A 23,516-nucleotide genomic window follows, 5' to 3' on the forward strand; every position below is an offset into this window, starting at 1 on the left:
TCTCTTGGATGCCTTGTGCTTCTCAGCACCAGCTCAGGGACGGGCAGGGTTTGTAGCTCAAGCGCTGTGCCCCTTCCACCCCAAACATCTACCGTGTGGCAGGATGGACCACCAAAGCTTATTTGTCACCTCATTGTGCCAATGCTTTTCCTCAGCGTGGTGAGACCAGCAGCGGTTTGGTGGGGCTGACTGCGGGCAGCGGTCACAGCCTCTGGTAGGAACCCAGGAGGTGGCTGCTCAGCGGTGGCCTGGCACGGTGACAACGGGCATGGGGACACTGGGCACTGCCACCGGCTGCGGCTTGGATGCCGCAGGTTGGGTGGTTTTGTCCTTGAGGGAACTTCTCAGGAGCTGCACCTCAGTTGGTCTTTGAATGGGAGACAGAGGCAGAAACTGCGTCGATCTTGTTCCAGGGCAGTTCTGGAGGGTCCATTAGTTCATGGCTGCTCAGAGGTGGCAATTAAGAGCTGGTTGTTCGCAGCTCATGGGGCCTGAATCTCATCCTGAGCGACACCTCTCCATCCTGCCCATGATTTTCTACCTACACAGACGGATGTGTTTTCAGCAAAGGGTTTCTTAATAAAAACTAAAATCCAAAGTGGCTCCAAGCTCAGAACCACGCTGCCAGGGAGAATGTTTGCAAGGAAACAGCGCGATCAACAAGGAAACTCGGTGTGTTGCAAAGAGGTGAAACCATACAGTGTGACAACAATTCCCAGCTTGTCAGAGCCCCGCAGAGGTCCCGGCCACCTCGGCTGCCGTACAGAGCTCGGTTTGCACAGGCAGCCTCAGGAAGCCCAGCCGGACTGAAAAAGTAACAGAATTATGTGAAAGTCTGTCTGAGTCACCGACCCTGCATCCCCAGCAGCTCCTGCCGCGCACGGCTGCTGGAGAGGACAGAAGCTGCGGCTCGGAGAGGAGATCTGCCCTTTCTGCTCACCGCGGGTTTCAGCTCTCCTCCCCTGGCCTCTCCCAGCCTTTTGTGCTTTCCGTGTTAATCCATCCAGTGCAAACCGAGAGAGGCAGCAGCTGGAAACCCTGCTCTGAACGCTGCTGCCAGTGCCTGGGGACCAGCAGCAGGCATGCACATGAAGACCATCCTCATCCTCCTCGTGCTGGCTTTAGCCACCATATTCGCCCTCGTCTGCGTGTTGCTGACCAGGGGAAGGGCCCCCAGCACCTGCCAGCACCGGCCCCTGGGCCAGGAGGACGCCGATGGCGGGCACAGCCTGGTCTTTGCCGACCTGACGCCCCAAGAGCTGCTGCAAGTGGTGCGGTACCTGCGGGAACAGCTCGGGGTGCCGCTGGTCGACGCCTCCCGTGCCAAACCCTCCGACAACTGCATCGCCTCGGTGGCCCTGCAGCTCCCCGCCAAGGCAGAGGTGCTGCGGTTCCTGGACGCCGGGGGGGCTCGTCCGGCCCGGGAGGCGCTGGCCGTGCTGCACTTCGGGAACCAGCCGGACCCCAACGTCACCGAGTACGTGGTGGGGCCGCTGCCAACACCGACGTATCACCGGGACATGACGGTGCAGAAGTACGGGGGGAAGGTGCCGTACCACCGCAGACCAGCGCTGGCCGTGGAGTACGAGCAGCTGGGCGGGTTTTTGAGAAGCCAAGTGTTCCCCGCAGCTCCGTCTTTCATGCGTCAAGTGCTGGAGTACGACGGCAGCAGCCTGGCGGCCCTGACCGCCGCTCCCCGCGGGTCCCGGTCCGGAGATCGGCTCACCTGGTTCGTTTTGTTTCAGAACGTGAGCGGGTTCTTCGCGCACCCCGTGGGGCTGGAGGTGCTGGTGGACCACAGCAGCCTGGACATCTCCCGGTGGGTGGTGAGCAGGGTCTTCTACAACGGGCAGTACTACAGGGACATGGTGCAGCTGGAGAGCGCCTACGTGCAGGGTCGCGTCAGCGTGGAGAAGGTCAGAAAAGCCCCGCGGGATGGGGACTTCTCGTCCATGAAGCCCCGAGCACCTCCAGCTGCGCCGTTCCCTTTGCAATATGAGCCCCAGGGTCCCCGCTACAGCATCAGGAACAACCACGTCGTCTTCCAGGCCTGGAGCTTTGCCTTCGGGATGAGCGTGAACACGGGGCTGCGCCTGTTTGACGTGCGGCACAAGGGGGAGAGGATCGCCTACGAAATCAGCGTCCAGGAGGCACTGTCGGTGTACGGCTCCAACTGCCCCGGGGGCATGTCCACCCGCTACATGGACGGCAGCTTCGGCATCGGGCGCTACGCCTCCCCCTTGGTGCGAGGGGTCGACTGTCCCTACTCGGCCACATACCTGGACGTGCACTACCTGGCTCATGCCGAGGCGTCCCGGACCAGGAGGAGCGCGCTGTGCATCTTCGAGCAGAACACGGGCTCCCCTCTGCGCCGCCACTACTCCAACCTGCAGTCGCTCTACTACGGGGGGCTGGTCAACTCCGTGCTGGTGCTTCGCTCCATCGCCACCGTGGGCAACTACGACTACGTGTGGGACTTCGTCTTCTACCAGAACGGGGCCGTGGAAGGCAGGGTGCAGGCCACGGGGTACACGAGCTCGTCCTTTCTCCACGGGGACGGTCTGAGATACGGCAATAGGGTTTGGGAGCACACGCTGGGTACGATACACACCCATTCTGTCAACTACAAAGTGGATTTGGACGTGGGAGGTAGGTCTGGGTCTTCCTTTTGTGTCTGCCGTTATACCGGGAAAGCCCAGAGCTTTGCGGGGATTGTCTCCTAGTCCACAGAATCCCTCATATCTGACACCAGAACTCCGCTGTTCACTCTCCTCACCTCTTCTTTCCGTGCAAAATTATTTTCCTATGTATAAAAGAGTCATGGATTTGCAGGCAGGGTGAATGGTCTGCGAGCTCTGTGTTCAGCCCAGGGAAAGTATGAAAGGTAGGAGCTGGGAGATGTTTGTGTTTCCTTGAGGCCCCGTTTGGCGCGGGGTGTGTTGCTGTAGGCACGGCCGGGCAGACGGGGCCACAGCCCTGTCTGCAGCGCCGGAGGGCTCAGCCTGCGCTCGCCGCATCCGCTGCTGGTCCCGGCGCTTCTTATCGCTTGGGAAAGCCCTTTTTTTGTATCTTGGCTTAAAGCGGTTCAGCCGGACCAGAGCTGAGCTTGTGCTGCTCCGTCCCCGCTTCTCTTTTGAGGAAACGCTTGTAAGTTGTATCCCGAGCCTCGGGCTGCGAAGCCGCTGCAGGGAGCGAGTGAATTCCGCTGCTCCTGCACACAGTCACGGTTTTTGGCAGCGGATCCCTGTGGAGGGTTATTTGAGTCCAAGAGCGGCTCCTTCTGTCTGGCATCCACCCTGGGAGGAGCGAGGATGCTCAGCCTGAAAGGTTATAAAGCTGCAGGGGTACTGGTGGTGCTGGGGGCACGGATTGGCGGCGTTACCTCTGTTAGTGACACCTGCTCCTGTAAAAGGTTGGGGAAAATGATGGTTTAGATCTGCCCGTGACCAAAGGGATCCCCGGTAAGCAGATCCCAGCCTGAGGAGAAGCGCAGCTCCGGTGACCTGCGCCGTCTGCTGCGTCGCGGGGGGGAACCAGAGAACAGGCGACGCACGTGGAGCTGCAGCTGAGTCGGTGCAGGGTTCGTGCCAGCTCTGCTCCACGGAACCGGTGCTGGCACCCAGAGCACCGGAGGGGAGGATGGGGAGAGTGAGCTCTGGCTGTGCGGACATCCCTGGGGACAGAGGACCCTGGGGACGCTCCTCAGTTACTTCACTTTTGCTTTGCAGGGGTGAAAAACTCCCTGGTGGCCCAGGACATGGCGTTTGAGATAACACGGGCACCCTGGAGCTTGGAGCAGCAGATAGAGCGGCCACAACTCACCAAGAAAGTCCTGGACACGGAAGAACGGGCTGCCTTCCGGCTCCAGGAGAAGATGCCCAGATATATCTACTTTGCAGCCGACAGCAAAAACAAGTGGGGCCACCAGCGTGGCTACAGGATCCAGATCACCAGCTCTGCAGGGGAGCACGTCCCCGAAGCCAGCTCCATGGAGAGGGCCGTCAGCTGGGCCAGGTCAGGCTGCTCAGGGACACCCCCAGCCCCGCCGCCTGGGGAGGCAGCGCGTGGATGGGAATGTGGATGGGGGGCACAGGGCAGGCGCTCCCCTGGGCTGGGGTTACTCCGCAGGAGCAGGATTGTGCTCTGCAAACTCTCTGGGGAGCTGCTTTTATCATAGAACCCTAGAATAGTTTGGGGTGAAGGGACCTTCAAAGTGCCATGAGCAGGGACATCGTCACCAGCTCAGGGTGCTCAGAGCCCCGTCCAGCCTGGCCTGGGGTGTCTCAGGGATGGTTCATCCACCCCCTCTCTGGGTACCTGGGCCAGGCTCTCACCACCCTCAGGGGCAGCAATTTCTTCTCCACGTCCAGCCTGAACCTCCCCCGCCCAGGGAGCTGCCCCCGTCTCTTGTCTCGTCCCCAGGTACCAACTGGCCGTCACCCGGCGCAAGGAGGAGGAACCCACCAGCACCAGCATCTACAACCAGAACGACCCCTGGACGCCCACCGTGTCCTTCGCCGACTTCATCGACAACGAGACCATCACCAACGAGGTGAGCTGGGGTCCCCGGGGCTGGACCCGCGATAACCAGCTGAGAGGGGACAGTCCATGACCCCAAAATTCACACCATGACCCAACCATTCACCCCATGGCCCCTGCACAGACTTCGGTTGCTCCTGCTTCTCCAAGTTTCAGCAATAACTGTGGTTCTTGTGGCTCTTCCCTTGCCCAGGACCTGGTTGCCTGGATAACCACTGGTTTCCTTCACATCCCGCACTCTGAGGATATTCCCAACACTGTGACGGTGGGAAACTCGGTTGGTTTTCTCCTGAGACCCTACAACTACTATGACCTGGACCCCTCCATATACTCGCACGACGGCGTGTTTTTCACCAGCGAGCAGGACGTCACGGCCTGTGAAACCAACCCCATCGCGTGCCTGCCCAAAACTGCCTCTTGTTTGCCAAACCTCCCCCCTTTCACCTATGATGGCTTCAAAAATATAAGCAGGCTGTAACGCTACAGGACGGTGCCGGGAGACCAAGTCACAGACGCCAGGTTGACTGTTGTGTCTCAGATTTTCCGTTTTTTAGTGAGGTTGTCTCAATTTTCCAGTTTTGCAATGACTTCACTTTTTATTGTTGCTTTTAAAATAGTGCTCTTCAAAAGGGAAGCATAATGCTCCTGGCACGATGCCATCCGGCAGCCTATGTTGTCTTTGTTAATTGCTGAATTTGAGTCTGGTGCAGGAGGAAAACGAGGAGAAAACAAATGCTGTTCCACTGCTGTAGAAGCAAGCGCTGTGTAGTGCCCACCTCAGGTTTAAAAACATGAAGATTGCTCTGGTCCAGCGGTCTCTCGAGTGTCTCGTTCTTATGACTTACAGCAGCATCTGCTGGGGATGATGCTGCAGCTGCACGTTGCTCCTGCATCCACAGCCCAGCAGTGACGCTCTGGGAGCACAGTGGGCACGGGGACGGTGCAGCTGGAGGGTGGGAAGGGTGGGGTGCTCTGGGGGGGAAGGACGGAGCCTTGCGGGTGCTCGGGGTGAGGCTGGGGACAGAGCTGGGACCTGCTTGGGCTCAGCCTGTCGCACTGGCCGGGCTCCTCCCAGCTCAAGCCTGGGAGCCATGTGGCTACTGGGGATGCAGCACGGCCAGTGCCACTGCCTCTGTGCCTGGATGCTCAATGGGCTCTGGAGCCCTCATCCCGTCATCCTCCTCATTGTGAGGCCGCACCTTGAATCCTGGGGTCAGTTTTGGGCTCCTCATGTCAAGAAATCCCTTGATGTGCTGGAGCGAGTGGAGAGAAGGGAACGGAGCTGCTGAGGGGCTGGAGCACAAGTGTGATGGAGCGGCTGAGGGACCTGGGGGTTCAGCTGGAGAACAGGAGCTGAGGGGAGACCTTCTGATCTCTGAACTGCCTGAAAGGAGCTTGGAGCCAGGGGGGTCGGGCTCTGCTCCCCAGGAACAAGCACCAGGAGCAGAGGAAACGGCCTCAAGTTGCGCCAGGGGAGGTTGAGGTTGGATTTAGGAACAATTTCTTCCCCAAAGGGCTGTGGGGCATTGGAACAGGCTGCCCAGGGCAGTGCTGGAGTCACCAGCCCTGGAGGGCTGGACAGACGGACATGAGGTTCTCAGGACATGGGGCAGTGCTGGGGTGGGGGAACGGTTCGACTCCATGATCTTGAGGGGCTTTTCCAACCAAAATGATTCTATGATTCAATCCCCCTAACCCCGCTCCTCACTGCCCTGTCTCTGTCAGGACGTAGCCCAGGGGGTGACAAGCAGCTGTCCCCTCCCTCCCGGCTGCAGGACCAGTTCCTTCCCACACATGCGATTGTCAGCAGCCACCAGTGGTGCTGCGATGTCCCTGCACCGTTGCTGTGACAGCGGGGTCGTGGCAGGATGGGGCTGCGGTGCTGAGCTCAGCAGTGCTCTGCACAGGGGACCATTGTCCCTGTAGTCCCTGCTGCCTGCCCTGTGTGTCCGCAGCGTTCAGAGAAGGAGGCGAAGGCAGACGCTCTTATTTCCCCCAGCTGACTGCATCTGTGCCAGGTAAGAGCTGCAGCGCGGCGTGCGGGACGAGAGGGGAAGGACAGATGCAGAAGCATTAAGTTTATTTAAAATTATGGCCCCCTGGGGGAAGCAGAGCAAAGTTGCCTTTTATGGTTCCCAGCAAATCCCGGACACGTCCCCCTGCGAGCTCCTCCAGGCTGTTCTCTGCTGAGAAAAACGAGGGGAAAAAACCAAACCCAGCCTTCTCGTGTCAGCGGGAGGATTGTGCAGCTGGAACCCTCCCTGCCGGGCTGCGGGAGCTCTCAGTGCCTCAGCAGACATGAACGTGAAGACCGTCCTCATCCTCCTCGTGCTGGCTTTAGCCACCATATTCGCCCTCGTCTGCGTATTGCTGACCAGGGGAAGGGCCCCCAGCACCTGCCAGCACCGGCCCCCGGGCCAGGAGGACGCCGATGGCGGGCACAGCCTGGTCTTTGCCGACCTGACGCCCCAAGAGCTGCTGCAAGTGGTGCGGTACCTGCGGGAACAGCTCGGGGTGCCGCTGGTCGACGCCTCCCGTGCCAAACCCTCCGACAACTGCATCGCCTCGGTGGCCCTGCAGCTCCCCGCCAAGGCAGAGGTGCTGCGGTTCCTGGACGCCGGGGGGGCTCGTCCGGCCCGGGAGGCGCTGGCCGTGCTGCACTTCGGGAACCAGCCGGACCCCAACGTCACCGAGTACGTGGTGGGGCCGCTGCCGACGCCGACGTATCACCGGGACGTGACGGTGCAGAAGTACGGGGGGAAGGTGCCGTACCACCGCAGACCCGTCACTGGCAGGGAATACATGGACATCAATGTCCTCATCCAGCGGGAGCTGAGGAAGGCACCGCACGTCCTCGCCGCCTGCTGCGAATCAGACGGGACCGACCTGACCATCCTCACCACAGCCCCGCGGGGCTTCAAATCTGGTGACCGCGCCACCTGGTTTGTCCTCTTCCACGCTGTCACTGGCACCGGCTACTACCTGTCACCAGTGGGGCTGGAGGTGTTGGTGGAGCACCGGGACCTCCACATCTCCCGCTGGTCGCTGCGCCAAGTCTTCTACAATGGCCGGTACTTTGCCAGCACCCAGGAGCTGGAGGATGCGTTCCTGACCAACTCACTGGAGGTTGTGCGGCTGGAGAAGCCCCGGGCGGACACGGTGCTGGGCTCCATGAGACCCCGGCGCCCACCTGGCTCCCTGGGGCCGCTGCAGTACGAGCCTCAGGGTCCCCGCTATAGCGTCAGGGACAACCGTGTCACCTACCAGGGCTGGAGCATCACCTTCGGCATGGACCCCAACTCTGGCCCACGCCTTTTCGACATCAGGTACCGCGGGGAGAGGATTGCGTACGAGCTGAGCCTGCAGGAAGCCTTGGCCCTGTACGGCTCCAACTGCCCCGGGGGAATGTCCACCCGCTACCTCGATGGCAGCTTCGGCATCGGCAGGTTCGCCTACGAGCTCGTCCGCGGCCTCGACTGCCCCTACACGGCGACCTACGTGGACCGGCACTACCTGATGGAGTCAGAGACCCCCAAAACCAACCAAAACTCGCTCTGCATCTTTGAGCACGACGCTGCCCTCCCGCTGCGGCGCCACTTCTCCGACTCTCATTCCTCGTACTACGGCGGGCTGCGGAAAAACACGCTGGTCATCCGCACCGTCTCCACTCTCATCAACTACGACTACATCTGGGACTTCATGTTCCACGGCAGTGGGGCCGTGGAGGTCCGGGTTCATGCCACCGGCTACATCAGCTCTGCCTTCTTCCATGGCCAAGGGACCAACTACGGCAACAGGGTTGGGCCCCACACTCTGGGGACCATGCACCTCCACCACATCCACTACAAGGTGGACCTGGATGTTGACGGTAGGTCTGGGCACCTTGGTGCACGGCCGCGGCTCTGCCCGGCGTGCGGAGCTCAAGAGGGTTTTTCTCTCCTGCCTCCCAGGGCAGCTGAACTCCCTGGAGAGCCAGGACATGGCATACGAGCTGGTGAAAGACCCGTGGAGCCGGGAAAACACCATTGAGCGGCCGTACCTCCGCAGGGAGAGGCTGGAGAGGGAGGACGAGGCGGCGTTCCCCCTCAACGCCCCCATGCCCCGCTACCTCTCCTTTGCCAGCGCCAAGACCAACAAGTGGGGGCATCCGCGTAGCTACCGCATCCAGATCAACAGCTTCGCCGGGGAGCACCTGCCCGTCAGCAGCTCCATGGAGAGGTCCATCAGCTGGGGAAGGTGCGTGCTGGGGCTGGGGGGTGTGTGTGTGTGTCCCATCCCCTCTCGTCCCACGCTGTCACCGCATCCCCGGCTGCTCCTGCATCCCAGCTCAGGGGAGGCTGCTGCCTCAAGGGAGATGAAACTGGTGAGGGGCTGGAGCACAAGTGTGATGGAGCGGCTGAGGGACCTGGGGGTTCAGCTGGAGAACAGGAGCTGAGGGGAGACCTTCTGATCTCTGACCTGCCTGAAAGGAGCTTGGAGCCAGGGGGGTCGGGCTCTGCTCCCCAGGAACAAGCGCCAGGAGCAGAGGAAACGGCCTCAAGTTGTGCCAGGGGAGGTTGAGGTTGGATGTGGGAACAATTTCTTCCCCAAAGGGCTATGGGGCATTGGAACAGGCTGCCCAGGGCAGTGCTGGAGTCACCAGCCCTGGAGGGCTGGACAGACGGACATGAGGTTCTCAGGACATGGGGCAGGGACAGGGGTGGGTTAACGGTTCGACTCCATGATCTTGAGGGGCTTTTCCAACCCAAACGATTCTGCGATTCTGGGAAGGGTTAAACAGCAAACATGCATGTTTTTTGGCTCTGAGAATCCGTTGAAAAGTTGCTCAATGACATCTGTTCATAGTAGTTCACAGGCAAGAATCTGACCCTCAGATAAGAATAATTTAGAGCAACTACATGTAATTTTTTTCCCTGTGAGGGCACCGGGCTGTCAGGCAAACTCCCACGGGAAGATCTGGCCTCCCCGGGTCTTGACATCTTCACATGAGGACAGAATGTTTTCTGGAACCCAGGATGAGCACAGAACTGGCTCAGTGTCAGGGTCAAATTTAATGGCTCCGTGCTCGGGGGGGCTGGAGGAGTTAAAAATGTCCAGCGGCCATGGTCAGGCAGCGAGCGGCAGCATCTGTGCCCGGATTCATTTGTGTTTCCCAGCCGTGCCGGAGCAGCGGACGATCCCTGCCAACCCGGAGGTGCTGGAGCTGCCCCCGTCTCTTGTCTCGTCCCCAGGTACCAACTGGCCGTCACCCGGCGCAAGGAGGAGGAACCCACCAGCACCAGCGTCTACAACCAGAACGACCCCTGGACGCCCACCGTGGCCTTCGCCGACTTCATCGACAACGAGACCATCACCAACGAGGTGAGCTGGGGTCCCCGGGTGCCAAACGGGGCACTGCTGGGCTGGAAGGTTCCGCTCAGCCTGACGTGGTTCCCGTTCCCATTCTACCCAGGACCTGGTTGCCTGGATCTCTGTGGGGTTCCTACACATCCCCCACGCCGAAGACGTCCCCAACACGGTGACGGTGGGGAACGGGGTTGGCTTTTTCCTGAGGCCCTACAACTATTTTGATGAGGATCCGTCGGTGGACTCACCCGACAGCGTGTACTTCAGCAGTGAGCAGGATGCCGGAGCGTGCGGGGTCAACCCCCTCGCCTGCCTGCCCCCCAACGCTGCCTGTGCCCCCCAGCTGCCCCCATTCCACTATGGGGGCTTCCTCAACCTCAGCCTGGCCCCACCGCCCGACAGGCTGTGACAGGGACAGGGCCACCGCTGTCCCCGTCCCCACCGCTGCGGAGGGTCCGTGTCCTTGGAGAGGCTCCGGTGGTGACACTGGGGACGGGCTGGTTCTGCCAGCGCGCCAGGACTTGCACTCCCCATCGCTGGGGTGTGATCTGCTCAGGGTCAGCTTTTTGGAGGAGCTCAGCTCATTTTGGCCCCGCAGCGCTGCCGAGGGCGGACTCAAAGCCTCTGAAAAACGTCCCTTAGGAGTGGGTTTTGGAGCCTCCATCCATGAGGCCACCCAAAGGTGCTCATGGCTGCTCTCCTGCTGTGGGACTGGGGCTCCTGTCACCTCCCTGAGGTAGGTGGGTGCACTCAAGGCTGTGGCGCTGGGCACTGCAGAGCCGCAGCTCCCCATGGAGCCGTGGCCCGTGCCAAGGGTTTGCCCAGGGGGACGGGAGCGGGTGGTGTGGGGTGCTGTGGCCCGCGGGTGTTGGTCCACAGGGAGCCAGCAGCTCCAGGATGCCCAAAGCATCCACCCAGCCCCTCGGCTGCTGCAGCTCCAGGCGATGCTGAGCTCTGGCTGCTGTGGCAGTGCCAGGCCCTGGGGACGGGGACCAGGAGCCTGCAGAATGGCACCACGGGACCGTGGGACAGGTACTGCCCAGGCTGAGCTGCCCCTTGTCCACCCTTCACCAATAAACAGGCGCTCGGGTGCTTTTTCTGACCAAACTCTTGCGTTGCTCATGGGTGCTGCTGCGGCTCTCGTGGCTGGTGGCCAGAGCCCCAGTGCTGCTGATGCTGCGGGTGCTGCTCTTCTGTAGCCAGAATAACCTGGTGCTTATAGAATCACAGAACAGTTTGGGTTGAAGGGACCTTCAAAGCGCATTCAGTGCCCCCCTGCCATGAGCAGGGACATCGTCACCAGCTCAGGGTGCTCAGAGCCCCATCCAACCTGGCCTGGGGTGTCTCAGGGATGGTTCATCCACCACCTCTCTGGGTACCTGGCACAGGCTCTCACCACCCCCAGGGCAACAATTCCTTCCTCATGTCCAGCCCACCCTGCTTGGGGGGCCCGAGGGCTATGGGGCCGGTACAGCCCCCGGCACGGCTGCGCCGGCGTGCACCGGCCGTGCTCTTGGCCCCCACGCATGGCAGGAGGCTCCTGCCGGGGAATATGGACAAACAAGGGAGTTAATGTATAACGGCTGTACCCAGCCGTGTTAATCGGGTCTGGCCTTGGCTGCTGCCCAGTGTGCTCAGCCCCTGCCCGTGTGGGGACCCTTGATCCCGTGCCTCCGGCTGCGTGCACAGACGGGGCTGCGGGATCCTCCGGAGCCTGTCCGTGCTGTGCCAGGATAGGAGGGGACGCTGAGGGACTTGGTGACAGTGGTTCAGCTCCAGCCTCACACCCTGGCCCAGGCGCATGGCTGCAGGTGCCAAGTGCTGGCCAACACATCGCTGGGGGCATGGCGGGTGTCTGTCCCTCCCACCCCTCACTTTGGGAGCTGGGTCCGCCCATGGAGCTGCAATGGGCTTCAGGAACACAAACAGCAGTGATGTGTCCCCTGGGAGCCAGCTCAGCGCTGCAGCAGGGAGGGGTCATCAGACAGGGGTGGTCCCTGGGGCGACAGGTCCCGGAGGCCACTTGCAGGGTGCTGGGGGAGCAGGATGCTCCCTGCATCGGGGAGGTGGCAGCCAGCCTGCTCCCAGCCCGCCACCCTGTGCCCACGTGTGCGCAAGCGCTGCCTGGACTCTGCCCGCGTGCTGATGCAGGCAGGACCAGCCGTGCTCCGTGCTGGGGCTGCGGCCCCTGCAGCAGGCTGGGAACTTTCTGGATGAGAGCTCGGCACCGCGTGCGGCACGTCACGGTTCAGCACCCGCGTGTGCTGCGCCTCCCGGAGCTGCATCCGGCGCCTGCGGAGCTGCGGGGACACCGTGTCCCACTGCTGGCACACAGCTCCTGGGCTGCCAGCGTATCGGGCTCGTTGCACACAGACCTCAGGGCAGAAATAAAGCAGCCCCAGGCTGGCAGGGGACACTGGAGCACAGCTCGGCTGGCAGCACTTTGTGGAGCCATAGAATCATAGACACATCGAATCACAGAACCGTTTGGGTTGGAGGGACCTTCCCGGCTCACCCTGCCATGAGCAGGGACATCTGCACCAGCTCCGGGTGCTCAGAGCCCCGTCCAGCCTGGCCTGGGGTGTCTCAGGGATGGTTCATCCACCACCTCTCTGGCCAACCTGGGCCAGTGTCCCATCACCCTCGTTCATTCTCACCCTCATTCATTCTCACCCTCCCATTGCGCTCCCCCTGCACTGCTCTGGCCCCATCGTGCTGGGAGGAGGAGGTGGCTGCCCCATCCCATTTCCCATCCTCTCCCTGCTGTGGCCCCAGTTTTCCTGCAGTGACTTTTTCCAAGGGGACTAAAGCACACTAGTCCCCATCCCCCAACGCCTTTTGCCCCCGTTTTCTGCTGTGAAATCTCTCCGGGAGAATTTATTGCTGACTGTTTCAAAATATTTTTGATGCAGAAGCCAAGCCTGTTGCATTCCTCCGCGCTGGCCAGAGCCGCTCTCAGCTGAGGACCCTGGAACGAGCTGCTGGAGGATTTGTTTTGCACGAGCAATTCCACTTCTGTGCAAACATCTGCTTTGCTGGGTTTTTCTGTAGGTTGGGAGCTTGATGTGGGGGCGGGAACGCTGGGTTCTGCACCCCTGGGAGTGCCTGATCCTGCACCATTTGCACCATTTTTTCTCTGTGTGCATTTCCCATTCGCTGATGGCAGCTGGGAAATTGTGACTTGGCAGGACCGCTGTGACCCCTGGTGTTATCCCCTCATGCACAGCCATGGCCATCCTGGGGTCCCCAACCTTGACGGGGCTTCTCCATCCCTGGGGACGTGGTTGGTTCAGCCTGGACCAAGGATGCTGAGCGCAGGGCCAGGCTTTGGCAGTGCCCACTGTTCCCTTTGCCGGTGTGAACTGGGGATGCTGGAATCCTGATGGGCAGCTCCTGGGACCTGGGAACAGGCTGCCCACGGAGCAGGGACATTGCTGGGCTGTGACCAGGGGACACTGCTGGTTTGTGGCTGCAGATCTGCCCCAGCCTCTTGCTATTAAATGCAGATCTCTAATCATCCAACTGCATCTGCAAACACCATCCCTCTCCCCCAGCCCGGCAGCTCCGTGCCCGTGTTCCAGGGAGGAAGGTTTGCTTGAGTTTTGCTTTTGAGCCCCCGCTAGGCTACGTGCAGGCAAAGGGGAGGATGCTGCCCGCGGAGCCCCCGGTTTGTGGGCAGGACGGCGCTGGACACGACCTCTGCCTGCTCCGCACCCTGGCAAACAGCTCGGGGGTAGCGGTTCAAGGATCTTGACCTGAACTTTCTCGAGGAGGGAGATAAGTGATGCATTTTCACTGGCTGATAATCATTAACGCCTCCTTGCCACCTGTTTTGCTGCGTGTCCGTGTGCCAGGCGGAGCTGGGGAAGGAGGTTTCTCCTGCCAGGCTGGCCCTGTGTCCTGGGCTCCCAGAATAACCCTCCGCATTACTCATCCAGCGCTACCACCCTGGGAGGAACCTGACGATAAAGCTGCGGTGCCAGGGAGGAAAATGCCACAGGGATCTGTCACGAGCGGGACGAGTGGCCCGTTCAGCTCCATCCCCGCAGGCAGGGTGTGACGGGGCAGTTTTGTGCAGGAGGGGGTTAAGGCAGCGCAGCTGTGCTGGGAGGAATGCCTGCCCTCCCCGGGGACTCATTTGCAAAGGCTCTTTAACCCCACAGCAGAGAGCAGACAAACAGCCCGGCAGGCAGGAGCTCCGCCAGCCGCCCCAGCTGAGCCTGCGGGAGCTCCAGGAACAGCTTGGAAAGGTTCCCGTCATGCAGAGTCCTGGCGCGGGCAGCGGCAGCGAGGTGGCTTTTCATCAGCTGGAGGTTTCAGCTGATGGAGGGGCGGGCAGCCTGTGTTCCACTCTGCAAACCCCCCAGTCCCTGCTCATGGGTATCCCTGTGATGCTTCGGAGTATCCCTGTGATGTCCCTGGGTATCCCTGTGATGCTTTGGAGTATCCCTGTGATGTCCCTGGGTATCCCTGTGATGCTTCGGAGTATCCCTGTGATGTCCCTGGGTATCCCTGTGATGCTTTGGAGTATCTCTGTGGTGTCCCTGGGTATCCCTGTGATGCTTCGGAGTATCCCTGTGGTGTCCCTGGGAGTATCCCTGTGATGTCCCTGCATATCCCTGTGATGCTTTGGACTATCTCTGTGGTGTTCCTGGGTATCCCTGTGGTGTCCCTGGGTATCCCTGTGATGCTCCAGTGCTGCTTGAGTTGCTGGCAGAGGGAATGGGCAGAAGCCACAGCAGCTCAGTGGTGCCGTTCACACAAAGTGATGCAGGATCCCCCATGCACGGACAGGGGACGATGCTGGGAAGGGTTAAGGTGCTGTTGCCGGAGCACCCCACGCTCCACGCGCCCTCGCAGCCTGTTTTTTCCCTTTTATGTAACTTGTTCCAAGCAATGTTTGCAACAACCCCCCGCCCCGGGTGATGCACCTTTGGCAAAAGTGGTTTTGGGTCCAAAGATCAGCTCTGGGACAAGCGACCTGCCCGCGGCAAACAAGAGCCCGCAGGGTATAAAACAGCGGCGGCGCGGCGGGACGGCCGAGCTGCGCCGAGGGCAGCGGCTGCGGGAGGATGGAGACCGGCATGAACGCCCTGCACGACTCGGGCATCCAGGCGACGCGCTGGCTGCAGCAGCATTTCCAGGGCTCCCAGGACTGGTTCCTTTTCATCTCCTTCGCCGCCGACCTCCGGAACGCTTTCTTCGTCCTCTTCCCCATCTGGTTCCACGTTAGGGAGTCGGTGGGCGTCAGGCTTATCTGGGTGGCCGTGATCGGCGACTGGCTCAACCTCGTCTTCAAGTGGTGAGTGCCCCTGTGTGATGGCTCCTGACGGATGTGTTGGCACAGCTGGACCAACACCAGCCAGATGTGCATTGTCAACCGTGACGCTAGTATAAACCAAAGAGCAGAACTCGGCCCCCTGCTTGGCAGTGCTGGTGGTCGCTCTTCCCCAAGCCTGGCAGAGATGGAGCCTCCAGCAAACAGAGCCCTTTACCATCAGCTGGGGCTGCACGGAGCCTCTTGCCATGGCGGGGGGACATGGGGGTGGGCTGGCATGGGTCTGATGTGCAGGATCAGAATTTGGTGCACCCCTGATCTTTTAGGCGAGTGTTTCGCACTGATATCCCCTTCCTGGTGATGCCAGCACCTTTAACACAAAAGAAGCCACGGTGGGAGCATGTGAGGGACCCGGCCACCGCTTTGGGCATGGGATGGCATCGTTGTACCGGGGGGGTGATCCACCCTGCCAGCCGGTAGCCATGGCTGTTGTCCCCACTGTGGTACCAGTGGCCGCAGGGGGGATGGACCAGCGTGGTGCCGCCCCCACTGCTGCATTTCAGCGTCCCCAGGTTTTGGGGCTGCCTGTGCCCATGTGTGTGGGTTGTGTCCCGTGTCCCTGCGGGGTGAGCCGGCTGCTCCAGCGCTGCGTCCTCCCCGCAGCTCGAATCCCCCACGCCGCCTGCGCGTGTGACAGGGACAGGTGGCCTCTGATGCCAACATGAGACGGTTGCTCTTGGTCTGAAAACGCTGTAGAAGAAGCAGACGCTGTTCCTCTTTCTCAGCGTGTTGATTTGCTCCTGGGAAGCTTTTGCTCTTCCCCTTCAGGACATGGGGAGAGGGGCACGGACGTGCAGTGTCGGCTGTTGGGAGCGAGCAGCCGGCGGGACGCTGTGTCTGATGGGTCACCCTGGACCGCTCCTGAGTTCTTTGCCCCTTCCAGCTCCCAGGCTAGAGCTGGAGCTGCAGCCGTGCGCACCTGCTCTGCTGCCCAGGACCCCACAGCCTCCGCTCTTTCTTTTCAGGATCCTTTTTGGGGAGAGGCCGTACTGGTGGGTCCACGAGACGAACTATTACAGCAATGCCTCCGCCCCAGAGATCCAGCAGTTCCCGCTCACCTGCGAGACTGGCCCCGGTACGGTCCCCAGCCCTGGTGGGGACAGCGAGCACTTGCCCATGGGGACATGCACACGCAGCTGCCGACTCCGGGTCTCGGTCCCTGCGGGGAGGGGCTGCTGGCACGGCTGGTGTCGCGGCTGGCAGCGCGCCGGCGGCACACGTCCCGGCTGTTGTCACCAGGCTGCGGCGTTGTCCCTCGCGGTGCTGGCGGTGGAGGCAGGACAGCCCCGCGCCGAGCAGACCTTGACCCCGGCGCAGACGTGGAGCTGCAGCACAAACCCCGCTCGTGCTCGGCTGCAGCCCTGGCCGTGCCCAGGTCGTGCGGTCCCTCGTGGCGCCATCGTGGGCAGCTGCTCCACGGGAAGGGGCTCAGCCGGTTCCAGGAAAGCCCTGTCTGTACTTTGCCCACAGTTTTCCAGGGGAGCTGGGGATGGGCTGCAGGCGACTCCTGCATGCTCAGTGTGAGCTGTCATAGAGTCACAGAACAGTTTGGGTTGAAGGGACCTTCCCAGCGCCCCCAGTGCCCCCCCTGCCATGAGCAGGGACATCGTCACCAGCTCAGGGTGCTCAGAGCCCCGTCCAGCCTGGCCTGGGATGTCTCAGGGATGGTTCATCCACCACCTCTCTGGGAACCTGGGCCAGGCTCTCACCACCCTCAGTGTAGAAATCATCAGGGATGCTCGGTGCCCTCTGCCCTGTGCCCTCTGCCTGGTCCTGCCTGCCATGCACAAAGCAGGGTCTGACTGTCAGCTCTCCTCCATCCCAGGGAGCCCCTCCGGCCACGCCATGGGCGCAGCAGGCGTGTACTATGTCATGGTGACGGCCATCCTCTCCGCTGCCGCCGGGAAGAAGCAGTCGAGGACGCTCAAATATTGGTAAGCGGTGATCCAAACCCAGCCCTGCCGGGCACACAGCTGTGGGCAGCATGGCCGCGGCACCGCGCTGGGGTGTGCACGAGGATGGGGTCGTTGGGTGGCCGGGGACGTGATGGCGATGCCCCCGAGCCGGCCCTGGCGCTGACGTGGCCGCCCGCCCCTCGCAGGGTGCTGTGGACGCTGCTGTGGACGGGGTTCTGGGCCGTTCAGGTCTGCGTCTGCCTGTCCCGAGTCTTCATCGCCGCTCACTTCCCCCACCAGGTCATCGCAGGGGTCATCTCAGGTGAGTGCACGAACCCCCCGTTCTGTCCCCATTGCGGCACCACGCTGGACCGCAGCACCGCTGGGACGGGCACGCAGGCTGACAGACGCCAGGGGTTGTGACGTGAAGCTGCAGCTGTGGGTCCACTTGGCCCCACCACCCCAAGGCAGGCGATTGTCCCCTGACTGTCCCCCCTTCTCTCCTGCTTCCTTACCTGCAGGGATGGCCGTGGCCAAGACCTTCCAGCACGTCCGCTGCATCTACCACGCCAGCCTCCGCCGGTACCTGGCCATCACCTTCTTCCTCTTCAGCTTCGCCCTGGGCTTCTACCTGCTGCTGCGGGCGCTCGGCGTGGACCTGCTCTGGACGCTGGAGAAGGCGCGGAGGTGGTGCGACCATCCCGAGTGGGTCCACATGGACACCACCCCCTTCGCCAGCCTCCTCCGTAACCTGGGCATCCTCTTTGGGCTGGGGCTGGCGCTCAACTCCCACATGTACCTGGAGAGCTGCCGGGGGAAGCAGGGCCAGCATCTCCCCTTCCGCCTGGGATGCGCCGCCGCCTCCCTCCTCATCCTCCATCTCTTCGACGCCTTCAAGCCGCCATCCCACATGCAGCTGCTCTTCTACGTCCTCTCGTTCTGCAAGAGCGCGGCCGTGCCGCTGGCCACCGTCGGCCTCATCCCCTATTGCGTCTCGCAGCTCCTGGCTAAGCAGGACAAGAAGGGCGTCTAGGGGTGTCCCCGAGCAGGTGGCCACCTCGGGGACAGTCACCAGACTACGGGTGCACCCCAGCCGCTGTTTGCTCCCCGCTGAATCTGCACAGACTGACTCTGCACCGGGAGGTGAGAGCAAAGGCTGGGCTGGTGGCACTGCCCAGTGGCTCCCGCGCCACGGACATGCGATGCCGGTTGTGCCGTAGGCTCGGGGGACGTGTGGCCAGCTGGTCCCCATGCTCCCAGGGCTCTCCTGCTGCCCTTCCCGCACCCACAGATTGGGGACATCAGCCCAGGGAGGACCCTGCGCTCCCCTGGTGCCAGTGGGGACGTGCCAGCTCCAAGCACAGCACTGGGGATGGCAGCACCGGGAGCGGGGCGCTCACCCATGGGTGCTCGGGGTCTGCGGCAAGGCAGCTGTTACAGCAACGGGCAGAAACTGTGATCTGGAGATAAAACACTGGCTTGTGGGAGCCCCCCCAGCCCTGAGGGGTTCAGTATTGGCAGCTGTGTGAAGCAGCACGGGGTACACATATGCATGTGTGTATATAACGCGTACCTGTATACACATATACATATGGATGTCTGTAAACAAGAGGTATTTTATTAAAGCCGAAGGTGTGTTTAGCTGGGGAGTTTGGGCATCCTGCGGGGTGCTGATCAGCCCCTGAGCTGCCGGGACAGAGCTGCTGCTCGGCCCTGCTCTGGGGTCGGTGGGTGATGCTGGCGCAGAATCCGGGCACCGCTCACCCAAATGCAGCGTCTGCAGAACAGGAGCTGAGGGGAGACCTTCTGATCTCTGAACTGCCTGAAAGGAGCTTGGAGCCAGGGGGGTCGGGCTCTGCTCCCCAGGAACAAGCGCCAGGAGCAGAGGGAACGGCCTCAAGTTGCGCCAGGGGAGGTTGAGGTTGGATTTAGGAACAATTTCTTCCCCAAAGGGCTGTGGGGCACTGAATAGGCTGCCTCCTTCCTTCCTTGCTCACAGGTTTGACAACAGCATCTTGTTTTCTTGCCTCCTGGTTCTATCTCAGGTACCCACAGCCGCTTACTTGGGTCTTTTCAGGGGGATTTACTGATCTGAGCATCAATTCCTGCTCTACCTACCTGAGCTCCAATTCCTGCCACATTTCATTCCTTCTTCTCCCTACAAAACTTCAGCAGCAAAAGCTCGATTGGTTTTCTCTGCACTCCTGGCAAATATCACCCTCAAACCCTCTGCTTTAACCACTATTCTAATTTTTTAAAGGCATCCAGCTTATTGTGAACAAAATAAAGCAGTTACTCTTCAGCAGCTGGTAGGAAGTGAAAAGTCCCAGTGAACTGCAATGCCAGGAGGCTCCTCTCTGCTTTAGGAAGCTTACAAAATGGGTAATAATGACTGCTTCTGGTCGCTGAGAACTGTGCGCCCTGTGTCTGAGGCAATGAAAGAACCCGTGCAGCAAAGCATGCACACAGATCCCCTCCTCCAACTCTCCACCAGCACCAAATTAGCTCACACAGCACACACGCACACCAGCTGTTATTTTATTACGTCTTTATTCTCTGGTGGAGAAATTGGTGGAGATTACGCAAAGCGGGGAGATCAGCTCTACTTCAGGAGTGGTTTCTTACGCCTCGGGGCTCCGGCGGCTGATGAATTCCTGGAGCAGAGCTTGCACGTCTCCCCGCCGGCTCATCTGGGTCGCCTTGCCCTGGAAGCGCCCGCGTTTCCCGGCTCCTTTGCCTCCCAGCAGCTCGGCCACCCTGCGGCGACAGCGGAGAGCGAAGATCCGCGTCCGCGTTACAGAATCACAGAACAGTCTGGGTTGGAAGGGACCTTCAAAGCTCACCCTTTACTTTAAAACCATCACCCTCTTGTCCTGTTGCAACAGGCCCTGCTAAAAGTCTATCCCTATCTTTCCTATCGGCTCCTTTTAAGTAGGGAAAGGTGCAATAAGGTGCCCCTGAAGCTTCTCTTCTCCAGGCTGAACACCCCAACCCTCTCAGGGCTTCTCTCCATCCCTCCATCCCCAGCCTGTATCAACACCAAGGTTGCCCTGACCAGCTACTTTGCACTTGCCCTGATACCGCTCAGCTTATCCAACACCAGAATTCTTATTAAAGAAACCACAGAACATGTTACCTTGGACCTAAATTTTCAACCGCTTCAGCGGGTCCGGCTAGAAGAAAGAGTCCTGCTTCCTTTTCATCTCCCACGGTCAGGAACAGCAGCATTTCCTGGGGACAGATTGGACTTCAGAATAACCAGTATAACCAGAACTCTGTGACTGGGAGGGGACAGGGACACAGGACCCTTGGAAAGGACACTGGTTGCGCCTACAGGACAAAGCGAAGCCCAGCTTGAATGACAAAGCCGGTGGTGGCAGGTTTAGTGTCCAGCAGTAACTCACCTCTGTCCCAATCTCATTGGCGATGATGTTCATAAATTCAGAGTCACCCTCTTTCCTGTAGCAACGGGGAAAAACCAAAAAAGCAGTTCAGAAAGAAGCAAAGAGAGTCCAAACCATCAGTGAGAAACCAAAGGCCCAGTCGGCTCTGGGATTTTGGCCTCTTGCTCTTAAGATGGAGATTAATTGTGTTCCTCTTTCAGGAAGAGAGCTCCTCAGTTTTATTTGGAAACGCCAAGGGCAGACAGAAATCAGATAGACATAGTTATTTCTTGGCTATAAACCCAGAATTCAGAGACCGAATTGCTCATGTTTCTTTATTACACAACCCTCCAGCAGGCTGAGGTAGTTTCAATATTCTATTCACGTTCTTGATATTGCTGCTTGACAAATAAGCCTGGCAGGGTGTCAGAGAGATGCAAACGCCACCAAACACCTAAGATCCCACTTCCCCCTTTTCCTCGAACTCCCCTGTACCTGTGTAGCACGAAGAGCTGACTCTGAGCAGGTTTGCTTTTGAAGTCCCGGGCTATCAGAACAGCCATGTCTCGGAGCAGGTTCAGGTTATTCTGAAAGAAAAGCAAACAAGCTGTCCTGCAGGTGGAGAAATCGCTGCGTGTTGTGTTGTGTTGTGTTGTGTTCCAAAGACTGGAGCAGTTTTCATCACAGCCAGAAAGCTGATGCCCACAATTCACCTCCCATTACGAGTGCAGCTCAGGTCTACGAGAAACAGCCACAACCTGCTTTTCTCAGCCACCCTCGTACCTTCTGAAGGAGCTTCACGGAACTTTGCAGCCTCTTCACAGCCTCTACATGCTCGCCTGGTCCATTTCTGAAAGAACAGGGAGAATCTGGATGGCTGGTCTGAAGGATGAAGGATTTCTTAAAGGAACAAAAGCAGAGAACACCATAAAAACCCCCGCGTAGATGCACCCTGAGGCTTCTGTGATATTTGTCAGAAGAAACAGTAAAGATGAATCAAAGCAGGCAGGGTCTCACTTGAGCAGTGAGGTCAGAGCCTTCTCCGTACTGTGACTTTGTTCCATTGCCTTCAGCACTCTGTTTCCTGCCAGGAAAACCAGGTTGGTTTTGTTCTTTTTCCCTTTTTCTGTGCCAAGGAGTTTAATAACCTTGAAAAGGAAATGAAGAGGTGGTGAGTTCCTACTGGACTGCACCTCCTTGTGAATATTGACTCTCTGCCAGTGAAAAACTGATTAAAATCACCCATAAGATCAACGTATTAAAAAAAAAAGGGTGGGGATATGGTGGAGTGAATACAGTTTTGTAGTAAGGCTTGGATGTGTCTGCTGGGATATAGATCGCGACAAATGACTGAAATGAAAGAAACACCTAAAGGCAACTCTAGAACTTGATCTCCAGCTCCCTGCACCTCACCCAGCGCGGGGCTCCCGCCACCCCCTTCACTACCAGGACAATTTCTGTGGATCTCAGGGGCTTCTGCTGAGGGTCCCGAAGCAGCTCAGCTGCCGCCCGTCACCTGTAAGTCGCTCAGGTTGGAGACGTGAGTCCCGCAGCACATGTTGGAGTCGACGCCTTCGATATCGACGACTCGCACCGGCCCCACGTGGTCGTCGGGCAAACCGCGGCTTCTCACCTGGCCAAAGGGGGACAACGGCAAACAAGGTGACATCCACGCCGCGGTCGTTTCGGTCCCGCGGGTGCCGTCGGTTCTCTCGCCACCGCTCACCGTTTCAATTTCGGGGTCGTCCGCCTGCAGTTCCCTCACGGTCACCGGTATCCTCGCCCGGATCTTCTCATTCACGCTCCTCTCCAGGGCGTCGATTTGCTGTGCCGTCATGGAGGGGGTGTCCAGCTCAATGACACTTCGCTGGCGGCCCAGCTCCCTGCGCCAAGAAAGAACATCTGCAGCCACAACCAGCCATAAGGTCCCTTTGTGCCATCGCGCTGCTGGGAACGTGGTGACCCAAACTCCTCTCCCTGTTATTTACAGAGCGCTGGATACAAACCCAACACTCGGAGGAGGACAAGACAGAGCAAACGCTTCTCCAGTTCAAGCACCTCTCCCAGACCCTCTGGGCTCGGCTGAAATGGCCGAGCTGCTCTGGATTTATCAATGTTCAGCCCCGTGCAGCCCAGCACAGTGGCACTTGGTCCTTATGTGTCCCTTCCAACCGAGATACCCTTTGATTCCAGGCCAAACGAGGTGAGGCTGGGCTCAAAAGGAGCCTTTTCCCTGCTCACCATGAAGTCGTCTTGAATCCGAACATCTGGTCAGCGATGGCGGTGATGAGATGCTGCCCTGGAACAGACGCACAAGGAACAGCTTTGAGCACGCAGGAAAGGACATTTTTGGCCAGATTTGTATCTGCTGACATTCCTCGTGCCATTTGCCCCGTACCGGCAGCACCGTGAGGCGTTACCGGCGGCACCGTGAGGCGTTACCGGCCGCCCCCGGTGCGGCGGGGGGACCCACGGACCTGAGTGCTGCTGCATGTGGTCGAAGCGCCGCTCCCAGTCCAGCGACAGCAGCACCTCGGTCCCGGGATGCAGCGCCGCCGGGACGAAGTGAACGGCCTCGGGTCCCTGCCGGGTCACCCGCAGCACCGGCACGTCCCCGATGAGGCCGCGATCGTCCGGCTGCGGACACGGGGGGGTCAGCGCCGCCGGTCCCGGTCCCGGGGTCCCGGTCCCGGTGTCCCGGTGCGTACCTGCCCGCCGCCCTCGGGGAAGAGGATGGTGTCCTCCAGCACCACCTGGAAGCCGCGCACCGGCTCCCCGCCGCCCTCGGGCCGCAGTTCCGCCGCCCGGCACGACACCACCCTGGTGATGAACTGTAACGGGACGGCGGCGCCGTGAGGACCGGCCGGCACCGGGAGGACCGGCCCGCGCCGCCCGCCCCTCGGCCCCGCCGCTACCTGCCGGGCCCAGCTGTCCCGCTGGCACTGGAACACCATGGCCGCGAACCGGCGGCGGGACACGGGGCGAACGGCGGGACACGGGGATAACTGCGACCGG

The 23,516-nt window shown here is 60.2% G+C and overlaps 3 protein-coding genes across 3 annotated transcripts; 2 read left to right on the plus strand and 1 right to left on the minus strand.

The window, feature by feature from the left end:
- Positions 1–395: 395 nt before the first annotated feature.
- LOC308049885 (uncharacterized protein) lies at positions 396–10,294 on the plus strand (the record flags this gene model as incomplete). The annotated part of the gene is made up of 8 exons (XM_080359755.1): positions 396–2,649; positions 3,729–4,014; positions 4,423–4,552; positions 4,733–5,013; positions 6,825–8,407; positions 8,490–8,775; positions 9,771–9,900; positions 9,992–10,294. The coding sequence occupies exons 1-8, from the start codon at positions 1,083–1,085 to the stop codon at positions 10,292–10,294; spliced, it is 4,566 nt and encodes a 1,521-aa protein (XP_080215881.1). The 5' UTR covers positions 396–1,082.
- A 4,573-nt stretch (positions 10,295–14,867) lies between these two features.
- On the plus strand, positions 14,868–18,151 carry G6PC1 (glucose-6-phosphatase catalytic subunit 1; the record flags this gene model as incomplete). Its single annotated transcript, XM_080359864.1, has 5 exons — positions 14,868–15,187; positions 16,189–16,298; positions 17,049–17,157; positions 17,325–17,440; positions 17,640–18,151. The coding sequence occupies exons 1-5, from the start codon at positions 14,958–14,960 to the stop codon at positions 18,149–18,151; spliced, it is 1,077 nt and encodes a 358-aa protein (XP_080215990.1). The 5' UTR covers positions 14,868–14,957.
- Positions 18,152–19,686: 1,535 nt separating this feature from the next.
- LOC308049978 (alanyl-tRNA editing protein Aarsd1-like) lies at positions 19,687–23,464 on the minus strand. Its single transcript, XM_080359885.1, has 12 exons — positions 23,417–23,464; positions 23,210–23,332; positions 22,979–23,138; positions 22,743–22,800; positions 22,228–22,384; positions 22,018–22,134; positions 21,519–21,649; positions 21,285–21,351; positions 20,997–21,088; positions 20,523–20,577; positions 20,255–20,349; positions 19,687–19,875 (listed from the first exon to the last, which is right to left on the minus strand). Exons 1-12 carry the CDS (start codon positions 23,453–23,455, stop codon positions 19,740–19,742), a joined length of 1,230 nt encoding a protein of 409 aa, XP_080216011.1. The 5' UTR covers positions 23,456–23,464; the 3' UTR covers positions 19,687–19,739.
- Between the last annotated feature and the right edge of the window lie 52 nt (positions 23,465–23,516).

Source organism: Nesoenas mayeri, assembly GCF_963082525.1.
Source record: "Nesoenas mayeri genome assembly, chromosome: 26".
NCBI lineage: Eukaryota > Metazoa > Chordata > Aves > Columbiformes > Columbidae > Nesoenas > Nesoenas mayeri.

Coding starts and splice junctions, on each gene's coding strand:
- LOC308049978 (XM_080359885.1), bottom strand. CDS start 23,455: ATGGTGTTCCAGTGCCAGCGGGACAGCTGGGCCCGGCAG. Junction 23,333..23,416: donor GGGACAGCTGGGCCCGGCAG/GTAGCGGCGGGG, acceptor GTCCCGTTACAG/TTCATCACCAGGGTGGTGTC. Junction 20,350..20,522: donor CCAATGAGATTGGGACAGAG/GTGAGTTACTGC, acceptor ATCTGTCCCCAG/GAAATGCTGCTGTTCCTGAC.